This window comes from Cololabis saira, chromosome 11 (assembly GCF_033807715.1).
Source record: "Cololabis saira isolate AMF1-May2022 chromosome 11, fColSai1.1, whole genome shotgun sequence".
Taxonomy (NCBI): Eukaryota; Metazoa; Chordata; class Actinopteri; order Beloniformes; family Belonidae; genus Cololabis; species Cololabis saira.
In genome coordinates, this window is record NC_084597.1 from 39,426,495 (window position 1) to 39,448,761 (window position 22,267).

At 40.8% G+C, this 22,267-nt stretch overlaps 1 protein-coding gene across 1 annotated transcript in view; it reads right to left on the reverse strand.

Annotated features, from left to right (window-relative positions):
* Positions 1-22,267, reverse strand: part of tprn (taperin) — a 33,583-nt gene that overhangs the window by 8,599 nt on the left and 2,717 nt on the right. Inside the window, exon 2 of the mRNA XM_061734485.1 lies at positions 3,163-3,364. Within this exon, the coding sequence (XP_061590469.1) occupies positions 3,163-3,364 (202 nt within the window). The remainder of the gene's footprint in view (positions 1-3,162; positions 3,365-22,267) is intronic.

A 22,267-nucleotide genomic window follows, 5' to 3' on the forward strand; every position in this document is an offset into this window, starting at 1 on the left:
AGTAAAATATATATTTCTGGCTAGAAATGTAATCAAAACGCATTTTTATGCAGAAACTAACTCAAAATATTGATTTTATTCACTAAAAAATAAGAAATGTCCACCATGTTTTTTTTTTTTTTAATTCAGTCCGCAAATGACGACGAAAATCATTCTGGGAAATTTTTCTGTCACTAGATCAACTAGTGTGCATCGGAAATCCCTACATCCGTAGGGACAGATTCATAGCCACTACACTCGTTTTCTTCACTCCCCCTAGGTGGAAAGAGGAATTGGGACACCACTACCCTCACGGGAACGCGCAAAGTTTAGGGGCAGGGATGAAAACTAGGGGTAGGAGGAGTATTGGGACAGGGCCTTAAACATTTGATGAAATCAGATGTTAGATCATCACTTATGAGTGATGAAAACTAAAGAAAAAGCCATTTTGCTGATATCCAAAAGATTGGAATCTGGATCGATGGAAGAACAGGTAAGACAATTGCCCTGACAAAAATGCTGTTGTGATTAAATTGCTACAGCTCCAAGTATGTTGTATAACCCCAACCGCAACAAGGTTCTTCATTCCTTAAACAACCATGCAAATGTCAAACGTAAATACTAAAACTGGGTTAAGAACTATTTATCGCATTATTATAATCTGAAAGGACAGTGTTCAACCGACTTTGCAGAAGACATACGCTCAGAAAAAGATTGTGAATAATTGTGTTTGGAGACCACTTAGGCCCAATCCCAATACACCCCCTACTTTCTCCACTAGCCCTCCCTCACTATCACTACCCCTAAAGAAGGGACAGATTTTAGGGCACTTTAAATCTTCCCAGGGGCCTGTCCCAATACTCCCACTACTCCTACTTTCAGCACCACCCCTAAAATCAGGAAGCCCAGAGCCAAAAGCTGTTTTAATTTCAGCTGTAGCGCTGTTAATATGCCACTTTATTAAGTTTTAATATTTTTTCAGGCGTAAAAGTAACCGTTAAGATCCCCAACCTGGGCTCAGTTTATCCAAATAACGCCTGTTAAGAAATTTGACCCGATGTTTTCGGAGAAGAGCCGCCGGCTCGGAGCAGCAGCAGCAGCAGCAGCAGCAGCAGCAGCAGCAGCAGCAGCAGCTAACGTACAGACGTGATCACCCTGCGCCGTCGTCCCGGGGGAGAAACCTGCAGCTCTGTTGAGAATTACCGCTGGCTGAAATAAATCATTTAAGAAGATAAATGTTGGTTTAATAGATGAAATCTAACAGTTGTAGCTACGCCTGTTAAGAAATTTGCTCTGAAAATTTCGAGATTTCTGCCTGCCGGCTCCGGAGCTGATTTATGGTTCTGCGTTAAATCGACGCAGAGCCTACGGTGTAGGGTACGTAACCTCTTCGCAAACGGGCAAACGAGTGATTATGTACATTCACTGAGTGAATATTATGAAAGTAAAATATATATTTCTCGCTAGAAATGTAATCAAAACGCATTTTTATGCAGAAACTTACTCAAAATATTGATTTTATTCACTAAAAAATAAGAAATGTCCGCCATGTTTTTTTTTTTATTCAGTCCGCAAATGACGACAAAAAGCATTCTAGGAAATGTTTCTGTCACTAGATCAACTAGTGTGCATCAGAAATCCCTTGATCCGTAGGGACAGATTCATAGCCACTACACTACTTTTCTTCACTACCCCTAGGTGAAAAGAGGAATTGGGACACCACTACCCTCACGGGAACGCGCACAATTTAGGGGTAGGGATGAAAACTAGGGGTAGGAGGAGTATTGGGACAGGGCCTTAAACATTTGATGAAATCAGATGGAAGGAAATCACTTATGAGTGATGAAAACTGAAGAAAAAGCCATTTTGCTGATATCCAAAAGATTGGAATCTGGATCGATGGAAGAACTCATGTGGCCTAACGAGTTCAGTTTTCCACCGTTCCTGAGTGTTCAGTGCGTCACAGTATGGAAAACACTGGATGAAGTGCTGCCGTGCAAGCCTGTGGCGGCGGTAGTATGATCCAGGGTTTCCTCACTTGGTCAGGTCAAGGTTCGTCAATGGGGAGCATTTTTTTCCCCCCTTTATTTGACTACATGAACATCCTGAATGGCAGCGTCTTTCCATCACTAGATTTTTTGTCCTCCCCCCTGATGACTTTGGCATACTCTGGCATAACAATGCCAGGATTCATCAGGCTCCACTGGTCAAAGAGCGGTTCAGGGAGCATGAAACATCATTTTCATACATGGATAGGCCGGCGCAGAGTACATTGAGAATCTTTGAAACGAGCTAGAAAATACTCTACACAGAAGTCGAATCACTCATCATCAATACGGTAGCTTTATCGAAAAGTACAAAAATAAATATGACATTGCATATATCTCTACGGGTGGATACGGTTGAGAAAAGTGGACACCTAAACCATGCACAGAAGTGTCAAGTAACGGAGTACAAATACTTTGTTACCTTACTTAAGTAGAAATTTTGGTTACCTATACTTCACTGGAGTAATTATTTTTCAGACGACTTTTTACTTTTACTCCTTACATTTTCACGCAATTATCTGTACTTTTTACTCCTTACATTTTAAAAACAGGCTCGTTACTCTATTTCATTTTGGCCTTAAAAAAAACAACTATCCAGTTAAATTGCTCCATCCGGATAGAGTGAATTTGGTTGTGGTTGTTTCAGATGTTCTTGTCCAGTTTTGTTCTTACATCCGTTCCCTCAGATTCCTGCAACTAAACTTGGATGTACATTCCAATAAAGGTTAGGATAAATGATAACATGCCTCTGAAGTTTGACTTTTTGCACCATTACAATACTTATAGGCAACTAGTCATCATATCTGCTGCTCTCTGAAACACATGTTAATGCTCAATAGTACACATATATGCTTCTTTAATATATTTGCATTATACTAAGATGCATTCATTTTCAATGGCTTTTGTCCTTAATGGCTTTTTTCCCCCTTACATTACTTTTACTTTTATACTTTAAGTAATTTTGAAACCAGTACTTTTATACTTTTACTTGAGTAAAAAACTTGAGTTGATACTTCAACTTCTACAGGAGTATTTTTAAACTCTAGTATCTATACTTCTACCTGAGTAATGAATGTGAATACTTTTGACACCTAATCCATGCATCATTAATTGTTCAAACGTTGCGCTGCCTCACCGTTGCCGTTGCTGCCGTGGGTGGGCGAGCCAGTAAAAGTGGCCCTGGGGATGTGGATGCGCCCCACCATGCTCGGCTGTTCGTCCGCCAGCTTCCCATCTTGCTTCTCTTCCTCGTCCTCCTCCCCGCTGTCCCACGCGCTGCTCTCTGACGGGTACTCGTACGTGCTCTGGAGGCTCGACTCGTTGAAGGAGATCTTGAGCTGCAACGAGGCATAGAAAAACCTGCGTTATTATCCCACACGCTGTCCAAAGATATCACATCCGTACAGCCGTTCCTGAACCACTTGGCCATCTCTATGACAACAGACCACAAAACACAAGATATGAGTGCAGTTTCAGTGCATCATCCTCCAATCAGTGTCATAAAAATGAAAAACCTTTTTTCGTGCACAATTGTTACAGAACAAATCTTTGTTTACATCCCTGAATTTTTTCACCAAGAAAACAAAATCACCCACTGGTAAGTGTTTGCTGGCTGGAACTGCTGCTAAAGAGGCCGATCTTTACAGCCGCTAGTCGAGATTTCCAAGTATCCCATGTCATCTCATTTCAAAGAGCAAATTTGAATGCTAATACTCCTTGGCAAGGGCTTTATTTTATGAGTTTCAGTTAACATGACCAGATTATCAATTCCTTATTGATGCATAATCATACCGTCTATACTAGGGCTGGGCGATATGAACCAAAAGTCATATCTCGATATTTTCTAGCTGAATGGCGATACATATCGATATTTTTTCTGTGCCATAATTGGAGTTTCCCCCAAAGCATTATAGCATAACATCTCTGTTAGCTTCATTTTTTCTGAGGCAAACCCTTAAAACATCAGTTTTAACACAAAGCCTCGTGCCAAATGTCACACAAGTACCTTTTATTAACAGAGTCTGCACAATATCAAAATGTATAAAACAAATGAAATAAAAATAAACTGCCTGCATATATAGAATAAAAATGCTTCTTGAATAAAATAAAACTAATATCCCTTTCCTGCATAACAATTAAATTAAAATACACTGTGCAATTAATACAATGTAGACAGTAACAGGCAGACTTTTCCACTGAGGTGCAAATAACAAAACATTTGTGCAAATCTCAAATAAAACATTCAAGTCAATTTGTCACAAAATAAGCTATATCAAAATCATAAAAAAAAGAAGCTAAATCGATATAAACGATATTGTCTCGTACCATATCGCGTTTGAAAATATATCGATATATATTAAAATCTCGATATATCACCCAGCCCTAGTCTCTATATATATATATATATATATATAGATAATATCTGTCACCTATTCTCCACAGATCTTTAAATGAGCCAGCTGCAGTTGGATTCAGCATGTCTGGCTGCATCATGTGTTGTGCTTTGTCCTCCTCAGCGGGCCAGGTGGCAGCCTTGCAGGAGCTCAGGGCTCGTGATTGATGGTCTCTGGGCGTTTTGCAGTAAGACCTATCTGTTTGGCGGTGCTTCAGTGGAACACGGGTGCTTGGGGTGAGACGAGCCCCTGCGCTTTGCTTCACCGTGTAATCCAACATGAATGGCAAGTGTAGAGCCAGAGACCCTGGTGGTTTTAGCTGCCAGTGTGCATTTATTTTCAGATGAGATGTCTAATCAGTTTCTCGTTATCACGTGTGTTAATCACTGCGTCATTGACATAAACTGAACTTTATATTAATCATGTTTCCATGTTTTATTTGCTTTTTACTTATCAACTTCATTTTTCAGACAGTTTCTTTGGTGGTGAAGTGTGCAGTTCTCTGTCAGCAAACCCGGAGCTGCAGGCAGCAGTTCAGGAAGACACAAGAACCACAAGCAGTTTGTGGTAGGTTACTTTTGGTATGTTCAGGCCACATGCCGATGCTGCAAACTCCAGCAGGCTTTACTTTGTTACTTCTAACAAGCCACGGAGATCCCCAGCTGATGCACACGTGCAGCAACCGGGGAGCTGTCTTGTGTCTTCTTAATAAACCGTACCTAGCCCCATCCACTCTGCAGGCCTTGGCCTAAACCTACCATAATCTAGGTCACAAGGCCACGGGCCAGGAACAATTCAATTTCCGTCAACTCAGTCCAATTCAAGACGACCACTTACAGTGCACAGTCATGCTTTCTTCAAATCTCTCAGACTTCTGGATACCACATCCATCATCACGATGGAAGCAATACACAAAATGTGTCTATGAAAACTGTCTGAGCTCTTTGGATATATAGTATAGTACCAGTCTGCACGTTTCTTTCAAATAACTGGGTGTATCGAAACTTTTGACTGATACTGTTTATCAAGCTCTGGATCAGTTTATAGACTGAGAACAAAGTCCACAAATTAAACAACTTTCGTACAGCAAGACAATTACTGCATATGCAGGCTGTATGAGGGTCAAAGTTCTACATATCTATAGATTAGAGACAAATAATGCATATATTTTACTGGCCAGGGTTTATTGATTAACTTCTGGAGTTTCATTTAAAAAAAAAAAAAAACAGACTGTAAAGTTCAAAATGAGTGTTTGAGGACTGAGTCTAAGAGGCTGAAGAAACTTGTTATCAGATATGGGGTTGATAGTGAAAGCGTGAGGATTTAAAACTGCAGAAAAACACTTTATACATGCAGAAGTCGCCCATGGCTTCGTGACAAAAATCTACAAATGAGTAAAGGCTGATCCAGAATAAAGAAACAAAAAAACATACATATTTAGACAGTGTGGAGCCTACAGTTACAAATGTGACAATTATGAGAGTTGGGATATAATTCGTCTCTTTCTCAAAGAGGAAACCGCACACTTTCAGACTTAGTCTGAAGAAGAGCAAAATGCGCTCGAAATGTCACATTTGATGTGCTAAATAAATCTGCACTGGGGAGTAAAAGTGTGCGGTCTCCGCTCTTGTTTTTTCCTGGATCTATGCTTTGACACCAGCACAAGTTGAGCTATTGGATGTGGGCGACCTATTTCACCCTTTGTTCCTACTCAAAGAGGAAACACGCCAGACAGGTGGCTACAAATGCAGAACAGTGATTTAGGACGAGAGTCTGCAGCAGATGTGCCACAACCAAGGAGTCTAGAAGATTTACACCTCTTAAACACAACCATCAGAAATGTTTCAACAACTTCCCCCACTTGTCTCTGTAAGTCTTTAGTAATCATATTCAGATAATCAATACTCAGAAAACAGCTACTAAATTATCTAGGAGCTAAGAACAAAAAGAAAAAAACAATCACGCATATATCTGATGATGTGTTTAGATAATATCAGTATTAGGGCTGGGGATCGATTCAAATGTCAAGAATTGATTCGATTCCGATTCTTAAGATTCAGAATTGATTAACAAGATTTGATTTGATCCGATTCGTTTCGATATTGATTTGGGTTAGTGTTATTAAAACTGTTTTTTGAGCTGTTGCATGAATTATATGACTGCGGCTATACAAAATATTACTACTAGTATTATATTGAGATTAAACAGCAAGTATTGCAGCTAATGATGCTGTAAGGACCAATCAGCTCCCAGAATGCTGATAGAACTGCTTTCAGAAACATCGTGTGGGTCAGAATTACCAAACAGATCCAGGGAGGAAACAGAGTCGTATGAAATTGGTTTTATTTTTTCCCACATTCCATTTTTATTTGTTCCTTTTTCGGTCTATTTTGGTTTTTAAATTTTTGAGAATTTGGTTTTTAGCATTTTTTGCAAATGTAACCCCAAGACAGTATATAAAGTAATGAAATATAGACAATTTATGCAATTATAACCTAACCTTCCTTTTTTGGGGATAAACAAAAAAATAACCAAAAGTTGTAATGTAATAATGAAAAAATAAATAAATAAATAAATAAATAAATAAATAAAAGAAAATTAAAAAAAATCCCCCCCCAAAAATAAATAATAAAAAAAAAAAAAACGATCTCAAGACATATGAATCGATTTTTATGAATTAATATGAGAATCGATTTAGAATTGGGAAATCGATTTTTTCAATACAGGCCTAATCAGTATTGACAAGAACTGGTCAGAAATGGTTTGAGGAAGCAACAAACCACAATCTTAAGCTGTTGACCTTCAAACTCCCGCATCTGTGAACCGCATGCCCACGACGGCCCCACCCCGGAGACCACAGGACCAGAAGGATCCGCTGCCAATGTCCCGTGGCCAGACACAGCAGGGGACCGCTGCCGACGCCCCAAACATCTTAAAGCTGAGATAATCATGTGTTAACTCCAGATGCACCGCAGACACTAGATGAGTGGGGTCAACTTTGACTAAAAATTACCTCTGTCACTGATGAATTAACAAGATTTGAGTAACTTTTTTCCTCTGGACAACAGAAAACAATCATCCAGTTGTAAAAACAATCTAAAACAGTCGAACTCCATGTATAGAAACAGTCATTTGACATAATTTTATAGCTATAAAATGGCCCCCAGTTTACGAAATATCCTAATTTTATCCCTAAAAACTCTCATTCGACAACCAAAAAAAAAAAAACCCCTTTCCCCACAAAAGTGGCTTCCTGTCTTAGAGGAAGTCTCTGAATGCCACAAGCCAGACCCATCAATAAATCAGGCTGGCCGCTGGGCTCGCTTCCTCTTTCACAGTCACTCACTGTTCGTGTTGTCTGGCCTCGCAGCTCTCGTCTCACTGAAGACGCATCTGCCGAGCCTCCTTCCGTGTCCTCTCTCCCACTTCACTTCTGACCGCCAGTATTGATCCATGTCAATCGGACAAGACTGTTACAAGTTAATGAGCATCACATCCGACGTTACGTAGGAGTTTCTCCCATGGTACAACTGGCGATGAGAGGTTTTAAAAGCCCTCATCACGGAGGCAGAAGTGATTGGTCCTCTTCCCTCAGGGTGTGATGGGTAAACTGGGGCTGGTTCCAGGTCTGTTGTTCTGGTTCAGGACTGGGTTCTCCAACAGGACGCTGTGACATCACTGGGACACCATCCAACCAACTTAGTCCTCTAGATTTGTTTGTTATGTAATGACACACTGTATTGATATGAACTGAATAAAATAGGACTCGAGTGAAAGTGAAAGGAATGTAATGGAAGAAAGAAGAAATAATAAAATCGGACATGACAGAAAGAAAATCATGCTTATTCACAGTTTTTATCCTGCTCTGAAAAAACCCCAACTAAAACAGCCAAGTTAGACTATTTTTTTCTTTTGTAAAAGATAGCTGTTGTAACTGTTTGGGGGAACACGACCAACAAAGATAGCGAGGGAGAGAGCCTGTGAACAAGAGCGTGCCCTCATGAATGTGTCTTTGCCGGTAGCCGAGATCAGAGCGATGCCAGGAATTTATTCCGGGCCACCCAGCATGGCATGTCCTCATTTGGTGAAAAGTGGTTCCTACTGAATGGACACAGAGAGTGCCAGCTACCCGACGGTGCTGAACAGACTGCCATCAAATGGCTCAGAGTTATAAAAGAGCTCCGGCACAATAATCCAGCTACACTTTACTGACGATTTGGCGGCATGTGTTTGTTTACACCATGTGTCCTTGACTGGCTGTGCACTTTTCCATGTTCATCTCTGTTAACAGGTAGCATCGGAGTTGAGCTGATATACAGCAGTTTTAGCTTTATGCAAAAAAAAAAAAAAGACATCATTAAAATTTCTCACATTATCTGTACTTAATGATGCATGTGGAAGACGAACAAAAGGAGCCAACAATGCGCCGCTGCTCGCAGCAGATTGACCTGTGCCTGATTAGAGCTAATCCCCAGCCAGGTAGATTATATGAGAGCAGCACCAGTTTACCTGCAGCTGCATTAGAGCCTGGAGACAAGGATGACAAACACTTTAAGTCAAACCATTAAAGACACTGAAACAAATCTAATGCACTGAACAATAGGCCTGTGTTGAAAAAAATCGATTTCCCAATTCTAAATCGATTCTCATATTAATTCCTAAAAATCGATTCATATGTCTAAAGATCGATTCTTTTTTTTATTTTTTTATTTTATTTATTTCTGTATTTATTTTTTTTCATCATTACATTACAACTTTTGGTTATTTTTTTGTTTATGCCCAAAAAAGTAATGTTTTGTTGGACACGAGAATAACTGGTGCCATGTTTTTGCCTTTAAATATGTTTAAAGGTATGAAAACATTAAAGTGTTAGGTTATAATTGCATAAATTGTCTTTATTTCATTACTTTATATACTGTTGTGGGGTTACATTTGCAAAAAATGCTAAAAACCAAATGCTCAAAAATTAAAAACCAAAATAGACCGAAAATGGAACAAATAAAAACGGAATGTGGGAAAAAATAAAACCGATTTCATCCGTCTCTGTTTCCTCCCTGGATCTGTTTGGTAATTCTGACCCACATGATGTTTCTGAAAGTAGTTCTATCAGCATTCTGGGAGCTGATTGGTCCTTACAGCTTCATTAGCTGCCAATACTTGCTGTTTAATCTCAATATAATACTAGTAGTAATATTTTGCATAACTACAGTCATATAATTCATGCAACAGCTCAAAAAACAGTTTTAATAACACTAACCCAAATCAATATTGGAATCGAATCGGATCGAATCAAATCTTGATAATCGATTCTGAATCTTAAGAATCGGAATCGAATCGATTTTTGACATTTGAATCGATCCCCAGCCCTACTGAACAAATGGTAACAGTCGCAGTAGGGAAGTGGTCTCCAAAATAGTGCATTTTGGAATGTGCACGGCAGCTTCCATTAAAGCTCAGACACTGTCAGCGCAAATCAATTTATGACTGATGAGACGTTTAATGCGGGCACAGAAAAAAGGTTTCAGATGTCCTCTAAGATCGTCGGTCCATTTCAACTGAGCTGAATGTTGTTGTTTTTTTTATAGCTTTACAGAAACCGTCTCTTAAAACTTAAATGAAGCTGGACGTGCCAGAATAAAAAGAGACTACTGGGAGTAGGAAGTGGTTTTGTTTCCTTATATGGAGAAAAAGTCTCTTTAAGTATGAACTTTACCCCCACACAGGCTTCTCAGTAACCACTAATGATGTGCTTTCAGATAAATTTATGTTTTTGAAAATCCTGAATACCCCGTTTTCATTACACAAGGAGTGTATTGCTGAAATAAAACAAGAAAAGACAGAAAGGACATGTTTTCACTGGCATCGTTTTCTTTTCAGTTTTACGAAATAATCTCAAATATAAAGACGCTAAGACCTATGAAACATTTCAGCAAAACGACGACGCTAAGACCACCGATCAGCCGTCTGTGGAGCTGCAAAAAGAAAATCCACCTACAACTCTCCATCACACGGGAAGTGGAGTCATTTCAGAAGGAACTAAACATATGTAGATGGCTGGCGTTCGTGGCTCAGGTGGTGGCGTGGGATGCTAGCAGTGTTAAATGTGAAAATCTGTGTTTGCACTGCCAAGCCTCGAGACGGTGACTCACTGTTGTAATAGTATGCCTTCTGTAGATGAGTATGAATATGTGTGTGTGTGTGTGTGTGTGTGTGTGTGTGTGTGTGTTTAGTGTCCCTGAGCCATCAGTGTTGGATTATCGGACTGGGAAGAAAAAAGATGGGAAAAGCAGCACATTTATAAAATGTGCCGATATCAACAAGCTTCAGATAAGTGGGAGGCATGCCAACAATTCATTTGATCCATCTAAAATTATTGTATGACCTTGTTCAGATCAATGAGAACGCACATGCTGTGTGTAAGGTGACACTGGCAGGGTGGGGATCGAAACCCATCAGCAGTCGACTCCCAACATACACACACGCTGCCATTGTAGGAACGTTTGCTGCTGGACTTGCATGAGAAAATGTCCATGCTCGGGTGTGTCTGAAAAGCCACAAATCAAGACAAAAGGACAGGACAGAATCACACGCTGGCTGTGAGAGGAAGGGTATTTGGTGTGTCGAAGATCAATGTTGCATCACAATCATGTTATTGATAACATTTGACATTTTATCTCCATTCATTAAATCGACTTATTTCCTTTTCTCTGAGGAATCCAAAGAATAATGTGAAGAAATTCATATCCACTGGAAATGTTCGCGGTTCTGTTATTTGGAAGACCAACATCCGTAGGGACCCAGTTAATTCATCTCACAATGATCCTTTGTTCAGATGGTACCGAGCAGCTGTGGAGTCCACCGATCATGGGCAATAATGAGAATACTGTCTCAGTGAACTTCAGACAGACAGAGACGAATTAGTGATCAACATGGTTTCACGGAAAGTTTGGGGATGGTATTTGCATCCAGGATAAAAAGGAAGACGATAAGGACCTCAAAGTGTCTAGTAGTCATCGACGGATAACTGGGATCAACTCTGATTGTAAAGCCTGACCACAGCTGGGAGAAAAGCCCTTTAATATCGTTTCTTCAGACGGTTAAGAGATGCAGCAGCCCGTCACTGAAGGAGCTGCTCAAGGATGACACTGCACCTATACAGAGGGTGGGAGTCAAGCAAGGATGATAGTTTGGTCAGAGACGTTCAATAAACGAGACAGCCCACTACGGTTGTGTTTCCTGTATCTGTGTCACGTGGGTTTCCCCACTGCCTAAACCTTTAGGAGACTAACAGCAGGTCCTGAGTCTATTGAGTCCTATGGGAAAAGTGAACGTGAGCACAGATTATTACCAATTCCTTCGCCCCATAGTAACCTAAGTAAATATGGGACACATTTTTCAAAAGCCACAAACCTTCTGAACATTCTGACACCAAAATGGCAATTTTCAGACCGACAGATTAGGAGAGAATGAACTTTGTTTGAGACCTGTCTCTGTCTGAGCAACACACTCTCGCGAGATTTGGCTCTCATAGCTAATAATATAATATAATAATAATACATAGCTCTCCTCTCTGGTGCTGATTCAGAGATTCAGAGTCGTCGGTCACTGCAGAACTGCCAAAGTCGTTTTCCCATCGGATAAAATTAAGTTTAAAACTAAAATAAAACTTGCTTCTTTGCTTAATAATATTGTTATTGTTATTATTCTTTAGTCTTTTTGGAAGGGAAAAAAAGAATATTAAGACTGATCCGATGATGATGAAAAATCGAGCGGCAAAATAAGGCACAAATAAGTTGTACTGTATCTCGTTACAACACTTCCAAAACGATGTGGGGAGAGGGGCGACCACGCCCACTTAGGAGACAGGAAGTGGATACCATTTCATACCATTGGCAGAAAGGGTAATGCGCTATCTTCTGTATAGAGGATCTTTGGTTTGGTTGCCATCCTCCTTTCTCCCACCTCCTCTACCAAGTGCCCAGGTGTCCCCAGAACTGAGGTGGTCTTCCTGACCAACTTGTCCAGTCTTTTCCTGTCTGCAGAAGAGATGCTGCCGCACCAGCAGGCCACTCTATCAAATATGGCTGGGGTCACCACAGAGTTGTAGTTTAAAAAAAAAAAAAAAAAGGTCTTTAGGAGAGCTCCCTGCACCCCAAAAACACCTTATTATTAGTGTCTGATCTGTCCTTTCTTGTAGAGAACATCTGCCTTATCTAGATGTTGTTTGAATATTTGAATATTACAAAAACTGCCGTTTTTCTTCACCACCTGAATGCAAGGCTGTCAAGGATGCATTCATGAGGGTGGGACAGTGTAATTTACATTAACGTCGGCCAATTTCCAGTAAACCTTCTCGTTTTCACGCATCTACTGTACAGCCAGCTGGCATGTCCCCATCATTTCAAGACCATTGCACCGTTCTGATGAATGCAGGTTTACATGTACAATGACCACTGAGACAAAGTTACAAATCATATATTTCTGTCACGTCCCACATAGCCTCCCGACGCACCTAAAAAGGACACCGAAAGAACAACACGAAGGCTGTCGAAGGTGCAGCTCTCTTTGCAGAAGCAACAGTGTTGCTGCAGTGCTCAAAAAGAGCTGTCTGCTGGTATAATTTTATTAAAAAAAAGAAACACTTAAACTCCAGAGTATTTACCAAAAGATGACACTTTGGGCCTGTCTATCCTATCTTTATGCAAATACAGGTAGGAGGACAAAACTACTGTGTGTCAAAAGTCGAAAAATTGCATATGCATCCAGCGATTTACACAAGCAAGAAAGAAAGGTTTTTGTGCCGAGTCCTAGTGGCCATCAGGGGTACTGCAGTTTAAAACATACCGACATTGGCTTCACTTTTCAGAGCCCGTGATCTACTGCATTTCAAGTGGTTTGTTGAAGCTAGCCTCCATTCGCATCAAACTTCGGCCACATTCGTGAGAATAACAAACTACCAAAACTTAGTTTGATATAGCAGTCTGTGTACCAAAAAGCAGGAATTATTTGTCAAATACAACAGATGACAAACTCATCCTCTGATGTCCCTTAAAGGAGCATGAGGCTCCTTTTAAGAAAGGAGACTCTCTAGCGCCACCCTTCGCCACGACGGCCGTTGGGGGTACTGCAGCCAACAGTGAAGCCGGCATGGGAGAACGGGGAGGACGTGCATGCAGCGTCATGTGACGTCACATCCGCAGGACAGCGCGGGAAACTCGGCCCCACAATTGCAGCACATTTTGCAGCACACAGCCTGTTCAAGGCAACGGAGAGATACGCTAGAGGGCTCATTCTTTGGGGTTTGGAACGCTTCATCTGACATTATTACTAGAAAACTTAAAACGTATACGAATTTTTTTCATAAATCCTGGCTCAAGCTCCTTTAAATATCAGATAGCTCAGTCGTTTGCGTATCCACCCATACAAAAACAAACGAAAAAACACTAATTTGGGTTTTCTAACTAAAGAACACAGTCGTACAACATGAACATCTCTATTAAGTCCTGCTTCAGTTTCATGCTACACGTCATCAGAAGAAAATGCTTCTCCTTATAGTTTCCCATTCACCAATAACAGAAGCGTGTGTGTGTGTGTGTGTGTGTGTGTGTGTGTGTCTGTGTGTCTGTGTGCGCGCATGCGCCAAGGAGAGTGTGTGTCCTCATCCTAATGACAGGATAGAATGGCCATGGCTGTTGTTGCCCTGGCGACAGGCGCCATGGATATGTGACAGAGGGAAACGAGAGTGGAGGTGCAGAAAAGAGACAGGCGAACGCAGCTGCAAGACAGCTTTTTAAGGCACAAACAGGGAAACAAATGATTAAGAGCATGACACGCTCGCGTACAGGCACACCGTCCAGAACTGGCTACAAAAAGATATGTACATGCTTCACTTCTCAGGCATGGGATGCAGATGTGTGAACCAGGAAAACCTCCAAGAATAGATTATTTGAATAAAATTTACATTAGCCATTAATATATTAAACAGTACCACATAGAGCCACAGCATCATTTTGCATTTGCAACTGTGGAAACGGGTCTGAATGAGCCGCTCGGTCACCACAACAGCTGGATGGGTTTTGCAGAAATATCATCTTCCAATTAATTACCTATGAAACCATACAGTTTGAGAAATGATGGATTTCAAACCAGACTGTGGTGAAACTGAAGAGGTAACAGAAGCACTGAACTCCCCCTGATCCTTTTACTCACCCACTATGTTTCTTTTTATAAACCATTTGAAGAAAGAAAAGCCCTCCTCGGCTTTCAATCTCCACAGCTCCTTACTCACACAAAAACGCAAACACTAAATTAAACATGACCTGATAGTAAGGCCTTGCTGGCTGAATTCTAATTACACTAGCTTTGCTGGGGTGCACATGTGCCTAAAGGCCTGTGCTCCACCTGCAAACACAGCATTGGGCCTGGTTGTTTTACGCAGAGAAGAATGAGTGCGAGTACACGTAATGGAGCCCCCAAAATCCCCTCTGACAAGATGAAACGTCTCAGAAAAGGAAACTGTGTGGCCACATGCGATTGTAAAAAAAAAAGAAGTAACACATCTCTCCTGCAGACTGCATGAGACATGTGGGTGGGATAGTGACTCAAAACAACCTTTTGTGTAACAAGAAAAAAAAAAAAACAGCTACGCACATCACTCATGATCCAAGTTGAGAGCAAACTGTTCTAGGCAGAAGCTTGATATTTTGGAGGGGCAGCAACCCATCTGCCCAGTCCAGAACCACAGGGAAGGAGGTTCTGGACTTCAAAAGTCAGTCTTTAAAGTCATTAAAATGTTGATGATAGACAGTTATATTTGAACAATGTAAGACATTTTAGGATTCATGCTCTTAGACACCACAACACTGGATTTGACATATGATGAAAGTGTAGAGTTTAAGGTTCAATTGAACGTTTTTTTTACTAAATTTGGCATTTGCAATTTAGGAATTGTAGCCATTTTAAACAAATTGCCTCAATATTCAGGGTATATAGGTCAGTTGATTCCAACCAGTTGGTCAGTTGATTCCCTCCATTACCTTAAGACAAATAAAACAGAGGGAAAGCTATTGAATTGGCATGTGGCAGCTGTTTGGCTGGACAGTGTGAAGTCAAATGATGTCTCATGCAAGTGCAGGAGGTCATAAAAGAGCTAAAAGCAAGAAAGAGCTATAGCAAAAATGGGGTGTGGCCAAACATGGCACATCATCCACATCACGTGTCAAACATGGTGGAGCCAATGTTATGGTATGGGCAGGTTCACCAATATTTATTTTAACAGTGCAGATAATGACCCCAAAAATAAAATAAAAGCGCCTTAAGAGCTTTTGAAGAAGAAGATTGGAATATTCTTTAAAGGAGCTTGAGGCAGGATTGAGGCAGGATTTATGAAAAAAAATTGGTATACGTTTTAAGTTTTCTAGTAATAATGTCAGATGAAGCGTTCCAAACCAAAACGAATGAGCCCTCTAGTGTATCTCTCCGTTGCCTTGAACAGGCTGTTGCTGCAAAATGTGCTGCAGTGCTGGGGCCGAGTTTCCCGAGTTGTCCTGCGGATGTGACGTCAAATGATGCTGCATGCACGTTCTCCCCGTTCTCCCGTGCCGGCTTCACTTTTGGCTGCAGTACCCCCGACGGCCGTCGTGGTGAAGGGTGGCGCTAGAGAGTCTCATTTCTTAAAAAGGAGCCTCATGCTCCTTTAACAGCCGAGTCAGTCGCCTGATCTCGACCCACTACAGCGTCAGCTTTTCATTTACTGACGACTAAACTGGGGGCATAAAGACCCACAAATGAGCAGCTGCATGTGGCTGCAGTCAAGTTCGTGCAAAGCAAGGAAATCAAAAGTTTAACGTGGCCATTGGCTCCAGACTTCAGGCAGTCACTGACTGCTAAGCATCTTCACCCAAGTATTACAATGTATGGTTACGGCTGATAATAGGGTACTTTGCTTAGAAAACGGCTGTACTTCCATAGTTTTTATAAAACCTCTGAAATTAAAGCAGGAAGTCTAGACTTTGGTCACACCTCCCATCAGTGGCGTATATAGGAAAAGTCAAAAAACCCTTCAAACTTCTGGACCCAACTGTACAGGAGAATGAAGTGGTGGGAGTGCATGCCATTAACTGAATGTTACGACTGCATAGAAACATCTCATTTCATTAGGGGTGTTCTGGTCTTTCAGATGCTAAAGGACATCCAATTCAACTTTATTTATATAGGGTACTACAACATAAACTGTCTCTAGGCACTTTTCAGACCCCGAGAAAATATTAAAAGAAACAATGGCAAAAAAAAAAAGAATGATGAAGGAATCATGGAAGGTTTTCTGCTGAGTTTTTAGACAATTTGCAAATTTGCTTTTATACTGTTAACTATACAGCTTTCTATATGCATATATTATATTTTATTCAAGTCTAAGACTCTACACATTAAAGTGTAGCTTAGGTAAGAGTTTAAATTATTTTGATACATAAATCCATCTGCAAATATAAACTTTAAACAGTTAAGAGACTGTGGATCAGATTCAATTATTATGGATGCAATATTACAAGTATGATGAAAATGTAATTAAAACAAGGTTTATATTACCATGTAACTTTTCCATTACTCATAACATGGCAATTCAATACTTAAAAAAATAAATAAATAAATAAAAATAATGAGGCTTCTGTTATTTTGAAAAGATAAGGGGGGGTGGGGTGGTAAGTTTTCAGGAAGTGCAAGAGAGATGGGGAATGTCTGCTGGGTGGTAAATAATTAAACACAATGGACTTTCACACCTGTAGCCCCAGCTCACAATGTAAATGTAGGAGTGTGCCCTTTCATTGGGCTTCCTGTGTTACAACAAGCTTTTAAGCATTTAGGTTTGGGTATTTTTAACCTGCTGCATGCATGACACTAAAGCACACATGAAAGGAAACTTTCTTCACATTCATCCACAAAGCAATGCACTTAATGCTGCAGAAACATGACGGCTCAGACGAGGAGAACAGTAGTTCAAGTTCCTGCCGAGTCCTTGTCGCTGCAAAAACATTGGGACGTATTTCACAGAAAGATTCCTTTCATTGTTTGATTTTGTTTTGGTCTCAAAAAAAGAAAAATTATGCAAATCAGTCAAGGTTTGATTCTTGTTTCACAATGACCTGTTTTGTGGACCTGCAAGTTACAAAATCCATCTCCGCTGTCGCCATAAAGATCTCACAAAGTAATTAGCGGCTGTGAGTGTCATCGACAGGCGCAGGGCCAGGCTTACTTCCTGATAAGTCAAGAAAAATGTCACGAAAGCACATTTGTTAGATTAAATAAAAGTTAATCCAAAGTCTTTTGATCAGACAGCCCCATCAGATGGACTGAAGTATCTCGTCCCTGTGCAGAGGTTAAGCTTTACTGGTTTCAGAGATCACTCCTCAGCCATACCTGACCCTTGGTTTACATGTTCAAACCACACAGTTACTGTTTATATCCATTTTAAATGTCACAGTTGGTTTGCATTGCTGTGACACTGCAATAAAACCACACCAGCACCCACTTGGAGCCAGACTGAGGTGGTGCAACAGTGCGTAACGTAAAAGGAATAAATCATTAGTCAGCTTTAGTCACAGGTTAATGGACAGGTTTCACATCATTGTAAATACCAGCTCCACTCATCATATCGCTGGTTTTTACTAAATTAATGAAAATTAACATATTTCAGCTTCCATTCTTTACATCTTTCTTTCTTTATCGTAAGAAAAACACAGTTTTTCACTAAATGCTACCAACGACTTCATAAAATTATCATAATTACACCTTGATGTGCTACAGCAATCTGAACACTATAGTTAAAAACTGAACAGCTCCTCTGAATGTAGAGATGGTATGGGGGAATAAAAGGGCGTGTCCATAAAAATCTCCTTTTTTCTCCTTCTGCACTACGAAGCACATGGGTCTATCTTCCTTTTCTCATAATCACCAGTTTTATGGAGTAGCAACTTCAAAAGCAAACCCTGCCCCCTCCCTTGTCGTCTTAGAAACCACATCCATCACTCCCCAAATGTTGCAGCATCTGCCATTAAAAAAGAAGAAAGGAAAAGGGAATCTACTAGTCTGACGGCACTAATGCAGAAAAGACCAATCCAATCAAAATGCAAATTGCAATTGAGTAAATCCTGGCCTTTGTTTAACCAGAAACCGAGAGCAATTTTATGCTAATGCAGAAGTGACGTGGTACAAGAAGCTGGACTTGACCTACATACATAGCTCCTTCACAATTCCTACCCCATCAGAAAGGAGATCATGGGAAGCTGGAAGCCAGAGAACGTGCTTATTAACCGCTACCATGTAGGAATAAAGTTGTGCATTGTGGTGTAGAGAGACAGAAAAAAACCTAAATTGTGTGGTAAGGGACACCGGCAGGGTCCATGCTGGATGTAGTCCAATGATATCATACAGCTCTGTATTTCAAACAACAATAATAATAATAGCAATAATAATGTGCAGGAAAAGAAAACAGTAACATGCTTATGGAAAATTTAGAGGAAGAGTCTATGAAGTGCTTTAGCTAAGCTCTCATCTCTCGAGGTACATATGGAACACAGCTTTTAAGGCGAGCTGCTCATAAAAACAAAAAACAAAATCATTTTGTTGGAAAAAAGATGGTCAGAAACCCCAATCCCAGACCATAATGCTGAGCTGTGGCCATTCCTGAAGGCTGCTCTCACACCGAAACAGCAATGAACAAAAATTCCACACAAATTATGCGGCCAAGGCCAAGCCTGTGCGCTTTTGTAATTGCCCGTGCAACCCTGCCCAGGAAATAAAAGAAGAATAAAAAAGAAAAAGTATGCCTTAGTGGTGACCGAGTCAAACAGACAGCCAACAACAGAATAAAAAGAATTAAAGAAAAGGGGAGTGATGTCTGTGTGTCTGTGTTTGTAATGAGGAACAAAACACAGGATGTGCTCATGTGTCATAGCAAAAGTCAGCGTTGATCTACGTGAGCGCGCAGTAACACAAGCCCCTCCACTAGTTGTCATGTGTCATGGGCAAAACCCACAGAACTTTATTCTAAGCACCCCAGAGTTTCCAGTAAGACCAAAAACAGGAGAATTGGAGGGACTTGTGCAGAAGATATTGCGAAACAGCATTTACAAAGTGACCACTTAAGAAGATGGAACAATAACCTTGACATTCTTTTACAATAAAAGCAACGCTTAAAAAAAAAACAACTACTGGGAGATCGTTGGCCTTGCTCAAGTTAAAATATTCTAAATTTGAGAGGTTCCAGGTTAAAGGGGACCTATTATGAAAAACACGTTTTTTCTTGCAGCCTGCCAACTCAGAGAAGGAGGAAAGACACCAAATTCTGCAGGGTCTGTACACCCCGCCCGGCTGAATCTTCCAGTGTCATGTGACTTCTACGAGCCGTTCAGATTCTGCTCCTGTCGTTACGTAACGACGGGAGCAGAATCCATAGGTCGGCCTCCGCTGCTGAAACCACACCCACAACTAACTCCGCCGGCCGGAGCTTCAGCCATTGTTCAGAAGCGTATAGTGTATCGGTGGCTGTTTGAACAAGGGACAGTAAAAATTAGGTTTTGCATCGACACTTACCCTCATAAAAGGATCACTGCCCACAGTACGGACCCGGCAACTGCACACGAGTCAGCGGTAAGTGACGTAAATTTTTTATGTTATTTATATTTGTTTACAAGTATGATCTTTGCATGGGCTAAGTATTTAGCTTAGCTCCGGTGTTACGGAGCTCTATTAGTACCGTAATACATTTATTTCTGTTTATGGTTTCAGATCTTCCAAGCACCTGAAGCTTTAACGACACCTTCAGAAGACGCACAGTCCTTCCTTGAGCCAGCAATAGTGCATACATGTTATTTATATACAACTTATGTTTTTTTTTTTTTTAACGATAAAGTTGCCATTTGTGAAAATTCAGTGTTGTGATTTCTTTGCAGTTAACATGATTCATTTGTCTTGTAACATAAGAAATGAAATGATGAGGAATGGGAGTAAATAACTGTGGTGAACCTGTTTAGAATTCAATTAAATCTTCCTGTGTGAATTAGTGTGAAGACAAGGTGACCCGGATCCCTCTTCAGGGAACTAAAGGCTGGTTTATGGTTCCGCGTTACACCAACGCAGAGCCTACGGTGTAGGGTACGCGTCGATTTAACGCAGAACCGGAATTCAGGCTTAAGATCCGTTTACACCGTGTCATAACTGCATGTGAGAGTCCGACCATCGCGTCGAGCTGCGTGACATCGGTCGCTCTCTGTCCACACTGAAACCGTTAAACTCGCGGCCAGTTAGGACAGTAGAGGTTACTGTTAGGACAGTTAGGACCAATAGAAAATAAAGCAATGGAGTTGATTTTGTCACTGAAGTTCGATCGCATCGCCTGGGACACGCTTTAATAGTGTACGGAGCCGCTGCTCTTCTGCCCGGAGAGGCTTTGTTCCCTCCCCTGCTACACGTCATTCATGCAGCCAATCAGCGCAGAGCCTCATTATCAAAGCCCCGCCCCCTCAGGATCACTCATAAAGAAGGAGGTTAGAAGCGGTAAAACTAGAGACATGGCCCACAGGCTGAATTTCTGATTTATGTAGAAAAAACAAGCTTTAGATTGTTTTTAAGACATTCAAGGCCTGTTTAAAATATACATTAAATCCCATAATAGGTCTCCTTTAAATGTAAGGGCAACATTGGTATCATTAATGAAAACTGATAATCAAATACTTGTTTTCCATTTCTTCTTTGATGAACACTTGGATTAAAAGTAATGACAGTAAACTAAATTGAACCAAAAAACACCACATTGAATTACATTGAAAGATAGTACGTTACAAGTCCCTTGCGTTTCTTGTAAAACAATGATTTACGTGTATAGAAGAGGATTATAGAGTGCCAGGTCAGAGAAGCAGGGCAGCGGGCCCACATCTGAGAGGTTGTAAAGTTGGCCTAGATTGCAGAGCTGACGTAGGTCTCAAAACATTCAGAATTACAGAGCAGGAAGTGCTTTAAAGAACAGAAAGGTCACTTGTACCATTTAACTGCATGTGTCCATGAACTGCATTTTTTAAGTCCAACTAAGCAAGGCATCAAGTTAACTGATATCATCCCAACAGTTATTCGGGGTGCTGTGCTCACGTGCAACTGATCTATGCATCTCAACCACTGTGATGTGAATAAAAATGTGGTCAATAGGCACATCTTCAAACCGCTTGGTGCAGCTTTTCTCTCTTCTGTTGCTGCACACACAATATGAATATGAGCACGCTGATGGGCCAATTCGGTGCACAATCTGGGAGCAGCCAGCGGCACCTCATAAAATTAATTAGAAAAATTTTCTCCAATATTCAATTAATCTCAAGCGCTCATGAAACAGAAGCAATCTGTAGCAAGAGCTTCATCAGGCCCAAAAAACGACTCCTTGTTATTGGCTAGGTATGATTTAGGAGTTGAAAATATTGCACCTGTCACATAAAAGCGTGGTGTATAGAGCTGGTCAGGGATAAGCACATTTCCATTTCAAAAATGTTGATGGGTAAAAAAGGCTTGAAACTGAGTCCCAGAGCCAAGCCCTGAGAACTGAATATAACCATGACGAGATTGTTCACTTAAACAGGCTTGGAGAAACACCTAACCCAGTAATGAGCTCTGCCTCGAAGAACATGCCAGTGTGGGACGGCACACTGCAGGAAAAAACACTGTGCCTTGTTCCAAGGAGCTGTGTAAAGACACGCTCTTAATCCACTTAGGAACACAGGCCGCAGCAGGGTCAAGTGGTGGAACGCAGGGATTTCGGAGTAGTGGACACAAACACAAACACATGACAATAAATGAGGAAGTGTTGGT